Below are 16,311 nucleotides of genomic sequence, written 5' to 3'. Positions count from 1 at the left end.
TTTTTTTTTTTTTTTTTTTTTTTTTTTTTTTTGTGGTACGCGGGCCTCTCTCTCACTGCTGTGGCCTCTCCCATTGCGGAGCACAGGCTCCGGACGCGCAGGCCCAGCGGCCATGGCTCACGGGCCCAGTCGCTCCGCGGCATGTGGGATTTTCCCAGACCGGGGCACGAACTCGTGTCCCCTGCATCGGCAGGCGGACTCTCAACCACTGCGCCACCAGGGAAGCCCCTGGAGAACTTTTGAAAGCCTGTTTTAATACAGACTAACAAGAGGAAAAGTTGGTCTGAATTAAAGACTTTAAAATGCAATTTTATTGTTCACCAAGGAAGTATTACTGCAAAGCAGAAGGCCTAACAGGCCTGTTTTAATGAATAGATGACTCATCTGTAATCAGTGCATTAACTGTTGAGATTCAAATGGGTACTCTTAAAGTACTGGGAAAAATGGCTTCATTTTTAAAGCAGGTTAAGCATTCCCCCTACAGCCTTTTTTAAAGTATCAACTTGCTTTGCAAACTATTTCTTTCCAAAGACCATAGAAGTAAACATCCATAAAACCCTGACAGATTTATCACAAATTCTAAGCTATTAAATTCCAAAAAATTGAAAGCCATGTGTATTTGGGTAAGAAACAATACATTGTCATTACTCTCAGTATTACAGGGTCAATGCTGTCAGTCTCCCAGTCCCTAGGGTTGACACTATACCTTTTGCCTTTTTTCAACCCTTTCAAATTATTTCGAAGCTTGTCCTCATCTTGGAGTTTCACTTCTCTTGCCCCAGTCTGGAGATTCAGCCGCACATGGGATCCTGCAGGAACAGCATGACCTAAAAGCCAAGAAGAGAGGAGACTTATGACCTATACAGTACCTGGAGGGACACTGCATGTGAAAAATTCCTTCAAGCGAAGTGCATAGCACAAGTTATCTTGGAAAGATGAGGTAAACCCCGAGCATGAAAGAGTAATGATGTAGCAAGAATTCAAGTTTTCTCAATTCTGGCAGGATCATAGCAAACTCCAAGTTACACCAACCACTGTGCCTCCATCAGAGAACCAAGGAGCTGGGGAAATACCACTCCAAGACAAACTGTTCTGTTCCTGCCATCCCACTTCAGCAGGGAGTTTCTATATCTTTGCCTAAGAATTAAAAGGGAACTTGAGTACCTGAGTGTATGTGTATAATGATCCACTTCTAACCTCAAACCCATCCAAAATGCCTCAAGGATTTTTTAAAAAGGTATGTTCAGAGTAGAATGGGGAAACCTATCTCTGGGGAGGCTCCTTGAATTGGGGGTTAAATGATGCAAAAAGTGAGACCCAGACTAGGAATAAAGGGAATCCCAAATAGATGGTGCCTTTCGTGCAAAGACTCAGACACAGAAACTGACAGGCTGCATTCAGGAGGCAGGGAGCAGAAGAGCTTGGAAAAACTGGAAGGGCTGTGGAGGCTGCTGTCTTGATGTGCCACTGGAACCCGAGTTTGGGTAGGAAAATAAAGGTAATGGTTGAGGAAGTTGGTTCTGGGAAGAGATGAGGCCAAATACTGGCAAGAACAAGAAACTGGTAACTTCTATCCTATTCCTATGATCATGGGGCAAGAGGTAATTTTTTTTTAGCATTAATTCCATCTCCAAGGGAGTTCCCTGGTGGTCTAGTGGTTAGGATTTGGTGCTTTCCCTGCCGTGGTCCAGGTTCAGTCCCCAGTCCGGGAACTGAGATTCCACAAGCCGCGCAGCACAGCCAAGGGAAAAAAAAAAAAATCCCATCTCCAAATGTATGAAAGGGAGAGATTATCTCACCTGGAGAGATCCAAAACCAACATAACAACAAGAGTATCTTCCCGGCTGAAGGCTAAGTAGGTCATCCTTGATCTTCCCTCTACTTTAAACCCCATATACCCAATCTCCCAAATCTGGTGTTTCTCCTGCCACACGTCTTCTTTCTTCTTGAATGCATACCTTTCTCTCTGCCCTCCCCACCACTGCCCTTCTCTGAACCATCACCATCTCTCTTCTGGATACTGCCAAAGCCTTCTAACTGGCCTCTACTATCTCCTCTTACCTCCTAATCAAACTGTTCTTTACAATGAATGATTTTTTTTTTCTTTCAAAACACAAATCTGACTATGTTATTCCCCTGCCTCGAACCTTTTGATGGCTTCCTACTGTTCTTAAAGATGAAAATCTTCATGCTGGTCAATGAGGCCCCTTTTTAGTATCTAGCTCCTTGCCTGCTTCTTCAAACTTGTCCACTCCTCATTCCCCATGTTCTAGGCCACACTAGCCTTCTTCCATTCCATGAAAGGAACCATGCTCCCTCCTACCACAGGGCCATTCCACCTGCTGTTCCCTTCGCCCAGAATGCTCCTTCCAACCCCAGCCTCCATCTCTTCATTCTTCCAATCCCAGCTAAGAGTCGCTTCCTCTCTGAGAGGCATCCTCTATTTCCCCAGACCAGATCTGGCTTCCATCTAAAGGCTTTCACACAACACCATGACCCGTTTTCTTTCTCTTTCCTTCTTTCTTTTTTTTTTGACCACCCCATGCAGCTTGCAGGATCTTAGTTCCCCAACCAGGGATTGAACCCGGGTCCACGGCAGTGAAAGCACCTAGTCCTAACCACTGGACTGCCAGGGAACTCCCTGCCATGACCCTTTTTCTTAATAATACTTACCACAATCAATAGTTACATCTTAGTTTATCTTCAGGGTCTATCACATATGCAAGCATATAGTAAACCCTCAATAATTATATATTAAGTGAAAAATCAAAAATGGAAAAGAGAAAATCCTAGCTTATCTAGAGGTGTGTGGAAATGCTAACAAGGATTTTCACTAGGACAAGTAGATTCATAATAATTCATAATAATTAGTAGTCATAGTTATTTTTAGTAGTAATTGTACTAATAACAGTAATAATAATATCTTGAATTTTCAGACTTTTGAAATTAGAAATAAAAAAGAGAAAAAGTACATGACTTTAAAAGTTTCAGAACATAACAGGTTAGACTGTGCTAAGCTGGCCAAGGAAAAGACTAGGATCTTATGTGAATCCATTTATTTTATTTGGGGAAAATTCCAAAATTAATCCCTTCACATAAGCCGCCACAGGGGGCAAGAGCAACCACAATAACATTAACTTAAAATACAGGTTACGCTCATTTAAAATACATGAAACCAGCCACAGCAGCAGTGGCAGAGGCAACAGAAAACAGTATTTCAAATGTTTTCACCCCATTGGGAAAAAGGCCAAGTTAGAGTGTGATCTGACCTGCTTCCTTCTAGGGCCTCTCTGAAGGGACCAGAACACTGGAGAAGAACAAAACAGAGGCCAAAAGTCACCAGATACATGCAGGGATTGGGAGGTAGAGGGGAAGGGGACAAGCAGAAAATAAGACAGGAATCCAGAAAGGCAAATAGGCCTGCAAAGACTGCAGTGTCTATTTCCCTAACCCTGGCTCCCTGAGGGGGGAAAAAATAGGTGGTAGACTGCATCATTGTCACCAGTTCTGTTCCATCCACCCCCGTTACCATGTGACCTCACAGTCCCTCCTACTAGCAGTAGAGTGTACTTTCCCAACCTTTGACTTTGGACTTGGCCTGTGACGTGCTTTGGCCAGCAGGATGTTAGGAAATGTGCCACAGATGTTTGAAATGTGCTTGTGTGTTTGGCTTTTCTCTTGGAATTGTGTACACTGTGAGAAGAACACGCTCTACTAGCATTCTGATCCAAGAAGGATGAGAGACCCATGGAGCAGACCTGGACCCAAAGTGCAGACTGGCGATGAACCCAACTGAGCCCAACCACAGTCAGCCAAGTCTAGCCTATCTGCAGACATGTGAACAAGAATAAATGACTGGATACCTTTTTTAACTTTTTACTTTGAACTACCTTTAAATGTACACTTGCAAAAATAGTATAGAGAGTTTCCATATATCACTTACACAGCTTTTCCCAATGTTAATATCTTATATAGCCATAGACAGTTACTGGGAAATTAATACCAGTAACCAAACTAAAGATCCTTTTCAAACCTTACCAGTGTTTCCACTAAGGTCCTTTTTTGTTCCAGGATCCCATAAGGCCTTTGGTTGTTATTTCTCCCTAGTTTCCTGCACTCTACAACAGTTCCTCAGTCTTCCCTTGTCTTTCATGACCCTGATACCCTCAAGAAATAAATACTTATCAGTTATTCAGGACTGTCTGGTTCTTGTCATGATTAAACTCAAATCATGCCACCTTGACAGAAGAACAGAAATTATGTCATGCTCTTCTCAGTGTATCATATCAAAAGGTTCGTGATGTCAACATGTCTTATACTGGTGATATTGGTCTTGATCAACTAACAAAAGTAATCTATACTGAGCTTTTCCACTGTGGTAAACAAAAATCATGGCAAACTACCAAACTGTAGAAAACAGTCTGGCTGTTTCTCAAAATGTTAGACAAACAGCTACCATATGAACCCAGCAATTCTTCACCTAGGTATATTCACAAGAGAACTAAAAACATATGTTCACACAAAAACTTGTACATGAATGTTCACTGTAACATTATTTGTAATAGCCAAAATGTGGCAACAACCCAAATGTCCATCAACTCTGAGAAATGAACAAACAAAATGTGGTCTATCTATGCAGCAGAATACTATTCAGCCACTAAAAGGAATGAAATACTTCAAATCATTAAACTGTATCTCAATAAAACTGGAATAAATAAATAAATAAAATACACAGTAACTTAAAAAAAAGGAATGAAACACTGATATATACTATAACATGGACGAACTTTGAATGCATTAAACTAACTGAAAGACAGATACAAAAAGTCACATATCATATGATTCCTTTCATATGAAATGTCCTGAATAGGCAAATCAACAGACATAGTAAATTAATGGTTGTCAGGGGCTAGGGGAAGGGAGGAATGGGGAATGACCACTAATAAGCATTGTTTCTTTTGGGGGCGATGAAAATGTGGTGATGGTTACACAATACTGTGTGTATACTAAAAATCCCTGAATTGTTTAAAAAAAGATCATGGGGGAAATATTCTAAGATTATACAAATCCTCTTTTTCCTCAAACCTTTGCACACCATTAGAGGGATCCGTTTGCAACAATTACCACTGTGGAGACAGTCTAATAGCAATTTTCTACTCCCCTCCTTCCTTACACATTTATTAATTGAAATTTCATTACAAGGAAAAACTGTTGCTCCTCCATCTACTTAATTATTTACTTTATCAATATGTTCTCATGGATATTTTATTCTATGAGTTATAATGCAATATTATCGTTATTTTGTTGCTCAAATTATTTCAGCTTTGGCAACTAGGAGCTCCTTCAGGTTAGCTCTTGTGTTCCTTTGGCAAGTCCCTTTCCCCCATCATTTTCTTTTTTCAAGTACTTCCTTACTTTCTGGATCCATAAGATACTCCAAGTTTATCTTGCATTTTCCTTTTCCCAGCCCTGGAATCAACCATTTTTCAAGGAGTCCTAGTTTTTTATTGAAGAACAGTCTTTAGAAACCATGATCTGCATGATAGGTGTGTTCATTACTACTAGGTTGTCATTGCTTCTGGGCACTCTCTGGGTCAGAGATAAGAAATTTATATGTGTGTATACATATATGCACATATACACATCTGTATTTCTACATCTATTTGTCTGTGGACCTCTTAAAAACTACAAGATTATACTGATACCTCAGATTCCAATCAGCCCCACAGGGTTCATCTCCCCCATTTCCTTATTTGCAACTTCTTTCTCCAACAGTGAGAAAACTGGTTCTTTTTACCTGCAATATTATATTTATTGTTCAATACTAGTACACATACAAAGTAGTTTCAAAATTGCTAACCCATACCCCTGTGAGAAACACATTTGACAAACTAGATTACAGCATTTACATACAGCTCCTTTGTCTTTAATTTTACAGTATCTAGTCAAAGTTATCATTTCACAAGGTCATTTAGGTTAGTTCCATTCTTCCCTACCCCCATCAGTATGATTATGTTATCAATTTGGTTCATTTGTTAGTGTCTGTGTTCCACTTTGTTGTTTCCATTCCTCCACATCCTGGTTGGTTCAATTTTTTATTTGGGGGCATATGAAGGGTACGTGAACTATTACTATGGTTCTAAGAGTCAAAGCTATACAAAAAGAAATTACTGTTGTTTTAAAGCTGAGTTTTGAGTGGTTTGTTTATTGTGGCAATTCATTCCAGTGGTCTGGAAACAAGGAATTTAGAAGTGTCCAATATAAAAAAGAGTTCTTTTTTTCTGAAATTACATCATTTCTATCTTTTTAGTGTTAAAATGTCCTTTTATAAAATGAGATAATGATGATGGTGGATGATAGTGGGTTGTTTCTATGTTAAGGCCCTTAACTCAGCAAAGTAAAGAAACTGGCCTTTGGTCCAGTTCGGACTTTGGTCTGAACTTTCTTTTAAAGTTTTCTGGTCCATGAAACATCATAGTCTAGAAACCACCCATCTATTCTATCAACATTCCCTAGGAGGTTTGAGAATTATTCCCATGGTACACTTTAAATTACTGAATTTTATGGTATATAAATTTTATCTCAATAAAGTTGTTTTAAAAATTAATTTCTTTGGATATAGCAGTACTTCTTTTGAATCCCAGGACAGCAATTAGGCTATCAGATATAGGACAAGGTGACAGCAAGTATTCCTAAGGGCCAAGAAAAAGCTAAGTTCAGAGCCTAAACACAAACCCAGAAGGATAGTTCTGGGTAGGGTAGAAAGAAGAAAATGAGCCTAGAAAGCCTGAGGCCATCAAACACCTAGGCAAGAGGAATACTGGTAGAAGGGCAGGTAAGAAATATTGATCCAAGATGCAGAAGCCAACTCAAATGCCCATGGGAGGCAGGCAAATAAGAGAGATGAGTAAGGAAGGCCATCTGTAAGACAACAGGGAGTGGTGAGGGCTGAGAAAAAAATGCCCCCTCTGAAAGCATTCAAATTTTAAAATACAAAAGCTAAACAAAACATATCTATATATGGAATTCAGCCCACAGCCAATTTGTGACTACTGGAAAAGATGTTTCACCTATTGACAAATCTTGCCTGACTCAGTATTTGTCCCAACTCACCCAAGTGCCCAGTGATTAGAAACTTAGCCCTCCTGGGCTCAGAGTGGCAGCATCCTCCTTGGGTAGTGCCCACAATGAGTCTGCTGTGCAGTCTGACTGCCCTGCTTCAGCGGAGACAGGGCCAATTGAGATGCATGCCACAGTGCCCTGGTTTCTGCGTTGGCATCAGATGCCTTGGGAGTTATATGTCTTTGGGAGGTGTCTCTGTAGGCTTTTGCCTGGAAACCTCCCCCTCCAGGGACTTCTAGGCTCTTTCGAGTCAAACCTGGACACAATGGCAGAAAATCAAGGGCTGCCGCGGCACAGCCTGCTCAGATGAGAGCTGGCCATGAGACCATGAGCACTGTAACTCTGCTACCCATTCAGCTCTTTCTTTGAGGGCCAGGTAAATTCAGGCAAATTCCTTTTTATTTTTTAATATTCATGCCCTATGTGTCAAATGACAAGAATCTATCATGTCTGCTTTCACTAATGTGTTAGATTGTTGTGAAGAATAAATGAGAAAACACTGTGTCAGTGCTCAGAAGAAGTTAAAAGTGCTTCAGGAAACACAGCCCCAAAAAGGTAAACGTCGGGGCTTCCCTGGTGGCACAGTGGTTGAGAGTCCGCCTGCCGATGCAGGGGACAGGGGTTCGTGCCCCGGTCCGGGAAGATCCCACATGCCACGGAGCGGCTGGGCCCGTGAGCCATGGCCGCTGAGCCTGCGCGTCCGGAGCCTCTGCTCTGCAACGGGAGAGGCCACAACACTGAGAGGCCTGCGTACCGCAAAAAAAGAAAAAAAAAAAAAAAGGTAAATGTCAACCAGAATGAAACAAAGACATTTTATTTATCAAGTCCTGTAGGTATGTGTTTTTTAAAAGAAATTTTTACAAGAGTAAAAATTCCCAATTATGCCGAGTTTCTAAAGGGCAGGGACCAATTACTTGTGCCCACAGCTCAGGCTCAACTCCAGGCACACAGTAGGCCACCAGAAAGGTCAGCTTGAATGCCAGCCCCCTGGCCCCCACTTCCAAGACCAGAAAGAATAGGAGGAATATGGGACAGGAAGCAATGCCACTCACCTCCAAGCTCCTAACCAGGGCTGGTCAGAGCTGAGACTTTACAAGCACAGTTGCCATGGCTACCACAGCCCTATCCTCCTGCTTTTTTATTCAAAAACCCCAAACAAGTCCTGGCAAGATCCCTGCCTCACACAAATGAGCATCTATCCTGTCTCCAAGGCAGGACTTGAACTGAACCAGCAACAAAAAAATGTGAACAAACCTCTCTAGGGTGCTGAACCCTGAACCAATGCTTAATGTTTTTTGAAGGGAAACACAAATGGAGACCTTTTTTGTAAGCAGCAAAACACAGAGTGAACCAGTCTGTATTGTCATTACATTTACGCATTTTCTAAAAGGACTAAACAATGGCAAAATGAGAAAAAATAAAAATATTCTCCAAACTGATTTTTTACTCTGCTGTAATCTACAGTCTGGGCAGGGCCTTAGAAGAGTTCTCTGGCATGGCTTCCAAGCAAGGGTGGAAATCCATCACCTGCATTAAAGCCCTTCAGATCAAGAGACTCCACAGTCTTCCTCTGGGAACAGCTATCCTCATAGCTCCCATCACATTCCAGAACTACCCTCCAAAATTTTATCTGCTGTGACCTAACCAATGTCTCCTTTCCAGTTCTCAAGAAGGACAGACAACAGCTGGGCACCAACCTCTGTACACAGAATTCACAACAGCAGTGCTCTCCAAGTACAAGGACTAGCAATGCTACTTGGAAGATTTCCTGTTACAGTTGGAGAGGTACTCTGAACAGCCATCAGGACAAAGGCTCAAAGTAACCATATCCAGGACACCGTGAGCCTCTTTCCACAACTGGCTAGTCAACAAGCATTTACTGAGGATTAGGTAAGAGCCTGCCTGCTCTATTCTAGGCATTCCTTCTACCACACTTTACTGTGTACCCACTGAAGAAAGCCACCTGCTGTGTTGGGCACTGGGAAAGATACCACATTAACAAAACCAATAGCTGCCATTGAGGAATATGAAGTAAACGAGGAAGAGGGGTAACAATATTTAGAGTCCCAAGTTCAGAGAACAGCTTTCAGGCAAGCAAAGAAGTGGGCATATTCAGGGGACAATGAATAACTCCATTTGAAGCTCAGCATATAACAGAAAGAGAAGGAGCAAAGAGGCTAGTTAGAAAGCTATTATACTTGACCTAATCAGGTATAATCAAGCCTGAATGAGGGGAATGGGTAGGGAATGGGAAGAGTGAGACGGAGTAAGGGATGACAGTATTTTGACCAGAAAAACTTAGGAATTCTATCTGACAGGGGTCAGTCCTCCTTCCCTCAAAAGCACCAGACCTTTAAGCATGTGCAGTGACTCCTAGCACCAGCCCAGGAGACCTGTCAGAGCCCCACATAAATCCACAGGTAAAGGAGAAGAGGAGAGAAGGGGCAGAGGGGCTACTTTCACCCAGAGACTCAGGATGGGTATCCCACACCTGTTTCCTAGCCCACTGATTGCCTCCATTCCCCTTTTATCTCTACCCTCAATGTGTTCCATGTTCCTCTTTAGCTCAGAAGAAGACCCAGTGAGACTAACAGATATATAGCACAGCCCTTTAATCAGAGCACTTGAGCTTTTACATCCATGCTGGGAACTGGTTTTCAATAACCCTGTTGATTGCTATAGTCTACTAGTTCCTGCCATTTCTTTTTTTAGAGATATAGTCCCCCACCCACACCCTACTCTCTCAACCCTACAAAATGTTAAATATATTCAGATTTCAATCCATTTTCAATTGTGCATACATGTATCTGTTGGGGATGAGGAGACGGGGGAAAGACTTGAGAAAATTAGAGGGATTTCCCTGGTGGTCCAGTAGTTAAGAATCCATCTTCCAATGCAGGGGACGTGGGTTCGATCCCTGGTCAGGGAACTAAGATCCCACATGCCACGGGGCAACTAAGCCCGCACGCCACAACTAGAGATCCTGTGTGCCACAACCACAGAGCCCATGCACTCTGGAGGCCACAAGCCACAACTACAGAACCCATATGCTCTGGAGCCCGCATGCCACAACTACAGAGAAGACCCTGCACCGCAACTACTGAGCCCGTGCACCGCAACAAAGAGCCTGTGTGCCACAACAAAGACCTGATGCAGCCATAAGTAAATAAATGAATGAATGAAAAGAAAATTAGAAGAGGAAAAGAATCATTAAGAGACCAAAGGCCAGGCAGTTCTTCCAGCTCTCTAATCCCACTTAGGAATTATTGAGTCAAATAAAATCACATTTTGAAAAGTCTCACTACAATTGAAGTTAACCATAAGATACTGGCAATGAGTTTCTCTTAATAATGAGGAGGGGAAAAACAGCAATTGGGAACGAAGGAGTTAAATGTGCACCTTTCCCAGGGGTCAGGGACCTTAGTTCTACTACAGCTCATTTTCTGGAGAAGACTTGGGGATTCTAGAGTGCCTGCATTTCCCACCCAGGCACAATATCATTAGCAGCTCATTAGCAAGAGTGGCAACCATTTCTGACTCTTGTTTTTCACAATATTTATTGGTTAATTGACACTTTGAACACAAGTTGACTGAGAACCAAATGAAAGTGCTAAAACCATTCATTAGTCAAATTTAAAACACAAAGATTGTATTCTAAACAAACCCTTTGCTCTCATTTATTTTCCTCAAACAGAAGTCATAATTTAATAAGAGGGCTAAGAAAGCAAAGTACCAAGATATTGTGCCATAATTTTTAATCCTTTTTTTCCCACCACATCAGTCCCCAGGGTTCCTAACATCATAATTGGCTGTTTGTTCTCTTTTACAACACCTGTTACCTCCAGAGCCAAACACAGTTCTGTGAATTATTTCAAAACAGTACCAGCTACTCCTGACCTCTACAATTTCCCCAGTACCTGATGCAAAAGCCCCTCAGTTCGGATGCTCCCTGCAGTGGAAAGAGAGGAAATCCTTAAGTATGAGGGGAGCAAAATTCCTAGGGCCAAATTTCTCTCTAGATAAGTTCTAAAGGATGGGACTCAAATCCCTTCCTTTTTGAGGGAGAGGGGCAGAATGCAAACCAGAAGGAGAAAAGATGCAAATGGAGCAACAGATACAGTGTAGAAAAGGCAGTCAAGGAAACAACCAGTCCCAAGTCCTTGCCCCTCATTGTGAGAGGGCCTCCCTTAAATGTAGGCAACATGGACAACAAAATGAGGTTAGTTACCTGAGCCTTCTTTCAGCTATCAAAATGTAATGACAATCCCAACTTGTTGCCTCTTAAAGTTTTGGATCATGAGTATTAAGAGACCTACTAAGCAGTGCTGTGCTTTGCTTTCTTCACCTGCACTGCTCGTCTCACCAGAAGGAGCTACAGCCTCTAGCACTTGGGTGACCTGGGCAGTTATCCAGTCCAGTGGTAGAGGGCACAGGCTAAGGAAGACCCAAGTTCCAGGTCCAGTTCTATCACTTAATAGCTTTGAGACCTTGGGAAAATAAGCTCTGTGGTCCATGTACAGAACGGGGCTCAGAGTACTCACTTCATAGAGTTCACAGAGTTCACTGTGAGGAATAAGAGATAATGCAAGTGGGATGCTTAGGGTTGATCCAGAGTACTCTCAACAATGGTGTTTGCTGGACTCTTGTCTCTCTCTGACTTGTTCAGTTTTCCCAGCTATGGGACAGGGACCATTACAGATGGTTAGACTGAGTGTTAAGCTCTCAGTACATACTTAACTGAGCTCTGTAGAGGATAAGTGAGTACATGATTTTTGTAGAATTTTCATGTGAGACTGCCTCATTAAGGCTGCAAGAAGTTCAATAACAATGAAGCCTACAGGGCATCCAAATTGAGAGGGCAGCCAGTTAAACAAGGTTTCTACCACACTGAAAAGATGCACTACAGCCTTCTTTGGCTGGGGCCAGCAGTAGGCCAACCAAACCCATGGAGCAGTCCTACCTATCCTATTCCCCAAGTCAGAACAGAAAACAGAGGCCATAACCAGCAGCATGACTTAAGCAAACGTGGGGAGGATTTAAATGAGAACAACTGCCAAGCCAGCAACAAGGGAAAAGGGTTTCAGGTTTCCCAATAAACTTAACTCAAACACAGGCTCAAGCCAGTTTTGTAACAATGCACCATAAGGCTTATAAAAGCAGCTGCCCTGCTCTGGCTTCATGTTCCTCGCGGGACAGTGCTTGCAGGTGCCCACCCAAGCATGGGTGAGAGGTCTGGATGTTCCAGGCCACTGGGCACAAGGTTGGTGCTTCAGCAAACCTGCTAATATGTACACTCCTGACAAGCAGCCTGCTTCATACTTTCAACCCGTCATCACAACAGCTGATGCTGCCCCCAGCTGTGCCTCCCCACAATGCTCCCAATCCTAAGCACTTAATGTTAACTCTACAACTGTCACTTGATTATATACACTCTACCTGCTATACACTCTGAAGTCCCCTACAAGTACCCAGGCAGTGCTTGCAAGTTCTGGCCTTCGTGCTTACTACCATTCATGAGTGGATTCACTCCCTACTGAGTGCTTCTGGTCTGGATCCCTTTTGATAGAAATCACCTCACAAAAAACCACTGCCAAGACACACTCTTTCCACCTGCCATTTCAAATTTATGAGAGAAGGCAAACCCTTCAGAACTCCACGGACACCAGCATTGTGAGCTACAAGGAACCTTAGGAGATCATGAGAGCTAATCTCCACTGGAAAGATACATGATCCCTCCTTGTGCCATGCCTCCTGCCATTGCAGCCTGGCGAAGCATCCCCAAGGACAATTCTGTTGGCACTCTCCTTAAAACATTCAGTGGTTTCTTTGCTACCCTCCCAGGTACCAATACTCCTGCTGGTGTTCAGATCTACCTAATACAGCAAAGTCCCTGCCTAACATTCTCTGCCTTATCTCCCCTCATCCACAAATACCCCATCCTCTGGCCAAACTCACCCACGCTTTCTTTGGTCCTTGATACTGCCTCTTCACTTGCTTTTACTTTGTCAAATTAAAATCCATTTTTTAACGGCCTAACTCAAACAATTCTATGCAGTTTTATACATTGTCTTCCCCTCCTTTCAACCCTGAGTGTCTTGCTTATTCCTCTCAAATAGCACTTCCTCTATTCATTGTTTCCTACTCAACTGGGTTCTTTGATACTCATTCAACAGATATTTACTAACCACCTACAATACGCCAGGTTTTAGGGAAATCAAGGATGAGACATGGCCTCTCTACACTTAAGGAAATCACTGGTCTGGTGAGGGAAGCAAATCCATAAAAATATGATACTTGTCAAATTTTCCCCAGTAGGTTAAATTCTCCTTGAAGTCAGGACATCTTTATATTCCTACAGTGCTAAACAGAGTGTCTCGTAGTAAATGTCCACTGTGTGTATGTTCCAAAACAAAGGTAAGTTAGCTTTATGGGAAGAAAAGCAAAAAATTTCCTCTTTCTGAAATGTGGGGCAAAGGGATGTATTGCTGCAAAGACAGTCTTTAACATGGGATCAGGGGAAAATAAAACCTAATTTAATAAATACAACACATATTTTAAAATATGTTTTAATTCCACAGTATCATTCCTCAACCCACAAGTTAAATGAGATAGAGGTACAAAGACTAAGAATTGCACAAAGAGGGACTTCCTTGGCATTCCAGTGGTTAAGACTCCACGCTTCCACTGCAGGGGCACGGGTTCCATCCCTGGTCGGGGAACCAAGATCCCATATGCCACGCCAAAAAAAAAAAAAAAGAATTGCATAAACAGAAACAGAGAGCAAGAGACCAAAACAGAATGAGAGACCTACACTGTTGGTGGGACTATAAGCTGGTACAGCCACTATGTAAAACAGTATGGAGGTTCCTCAAAAAACTAAAAATATAGTTGCCATATGATCCAGCAATCCCACTCCTGGGCATATACCCAGACAAAACTATAATTCGAAAAGATACATGCACCCTTATGTTCATAGCAGCACTATTCACAGCAGCCAAGACATGGAAGCAACCTATATGTCCATCAACAGATGAATGGATAAAGAAGATGTGGAACACACACACACACACACACACACACACACACACACACACACACACACTAGAATACTACTCAGCCATAAAAAGAATGAAATAATGCCATGTGCAGCAACATGAATGAAACTAGAGATTATCATACTAAATGAAGTAAGTCAAAAAGAGAATGACAAATACCATATGATATCACTTATATGTGGAATCTAAAATATGATACAAATGAACTTATGTACAAAACAGAAACAGACTTACAGACATAGAGAACAGACTTGTAGTTGCCAAGGGAGAGGGAGTTTGGGGTTAGCAGATGCAAACTATTATATATAAAATGAATAAACATCAAGATCCTACTGTATGGCACAGGGAACTGTATTCAATATCCTGTGATAAACCATAATGGAAAAGAATATGAAAAAGAATGTACACATATGTATAACTGAATCACTTTGCTGTACAGCAGAAATTAACACAACATTGTAAAGCAACTATACTTCAATAAAAAAAAATTTAAAGAAAAAAATAAATGAATAACCAACAGCAATTAAAAAAAAAACAGAATGAGAGAGAAGCATGGTTGAGCTCTTAACTGTTAGTAAACCACACACATCAGACTTCACTGTGGACTTCAGAGTATTATCACCTCTGATTACAGGCTTCGGTGGATGAACTATTGGTCGTAGCTCTACAAGTGCTCTTTATCCTTAAACTTCCAAGTATTCCCAAGTCCACCAAACAGAAGCAAAAGAGATGTGGTGGCTAGGAAGGCAACAAGAAGAACTATGTCAACTGAGAACAGTTGGTGAAGACTCTAAAATTGTATGTGAAATATTTAAGTATACAATTACATTTTTCTGAGAAGGTTTTACCAGTTTCTTAAAGAGGTCTGTAAATAACTCTCCCAACACACATATAAACATGCATACTTTGGAGAGCCTGTAGGCCAATACTGGGAAGGCTACACAGCAACAGGCATTCTAATACACTGTAGGTAAAGATACAAATTAGTGCAATGTTTTTGGTCATCTGGCAATATCTATTAAAACTGTAAATGTTCATTTCATTTGACCCAGCAGATTCCACTTGTAGGAATGTATCCAATAGAGACATTCACCGAAGTACACAACCGATATATTGACAGAATGTTCATTACAGCATTTTAGTAATTTCAAACAAGAAACAATACAAAATGTCCATCAGTAAGGGATTTACTACACAATGCACTTTATGCCTTCAATGGAACACAATAGTCTATAATAAGGAGGAGGGAGAATTACACTAACATAAAAAGATGACTAAAACTAAACAAAAAGAACAAGCTGCAAATACATGATTTCATCTTTCTTTTTAAAGAACATATATGTTAATGTGGCAGCAATACAGTTTTTAATCTATCCAAATCCTCACATTAAAACAGACTCAGTGACTAGATAGCAAAACCAACCCTATAAGCAACAATTTGTATCAAAACAAAGTGAAAAGATGCCTACAAATCCCCAAACAGAAGTGAAGCAGGTGAAGACAAATCACCAAATCTGCATAGCATCATATTCTGTATGGGAGGACATAGGAAGAAATGACGTGTCTGACAAACTTGAAAAAGGAAAACCCCAAAGTAGTCAATAGGTATTCATACACACACACACACACACACACACACACACACAAAATAGGCCAGTGGGAGAAGAGCACTTGAACCTAGGAGGGATTTTTCCCAGTCTAATAGTAGGCAAGTACAAGAAAACTGGTGGTAAATTCTCAAGGGGCTAGAGCAATCGAGCCCCACTGAACTCTCAAATTTAATCAACCAGTGCTCCCTATTAGGACAGGGAGACACTGAGAAGACACTTCCAGAAGAGAAATCAAAAGCAGAACTGGAACAAGAGCAATACAGGAAAGAGAAGATCCAGATAAAAGTGCTGGAAGAAAACAGAGCCAGGAATCCTCATAGAGCAAGCTGCCATGTTGAAAACAACAGAAAAAGGAGCACTGCGAATTTTTTTTTTAAAAGATAATTAAAGCCATGCTTCTTTTCTAATTTTCTAAGAAATCTAATTTCTCATAAAAATAACCTGAAAAAAGTAATGAGCTCAAATCCTATACAATAACGTTATTTTAAGAAAGAAAAACAGAATAAGGAGAGGAATAACATCCC

General features: G+C 41.5%; 1 protein-coding gene across 4 annotated transcripts in view; it reads right to left on the bottom strand.

Annotated features, from left to right (window-relative positions):
* SIL1 (SIL1 nucleotide exchange factor) overlaps positions 1-16,311 on the bottom strand; it is a 293,563-nt gene that overhangs the window by 86,523 nt on the left and 190,729 nt on the right. For all 4 annotated transcript variants that reach the window (XM_027096186.1, XM_027096162.1, XM_027096178.1 and 1 more), the window contains one exon: positions 707-827. In XM_027096186.1, the coding sequence (XP_026951987.1) occupies positions 707-827 (121 nt within the window). The remainder of the gene's footprint in view (positions 1-706; positions 828-16,311) is intronic.

This window comes from Aethalodelphis obliquidens, unplaced genomic scaffold (genome assembly GCF_003676395.1).
Source record: "Aethalodelphis obliquidens isolate GAN/ISIS:26980383/991018 unplaced genomic scaffold, ASM367639v1 scaffold4, whole genome shotgun sequence".
NCBI lineage: Eukaryota > Metazoa > Chordata > Mammalia > Artiodactyla > Delphinidae > Aethalodelphis > Aethalodelphis obliquidens.
The sequence above is the reverse complement of the archived record's forward strand: the minus strand, read 5'-3'. Positions and strand labels throughout refer to the sequence as shown.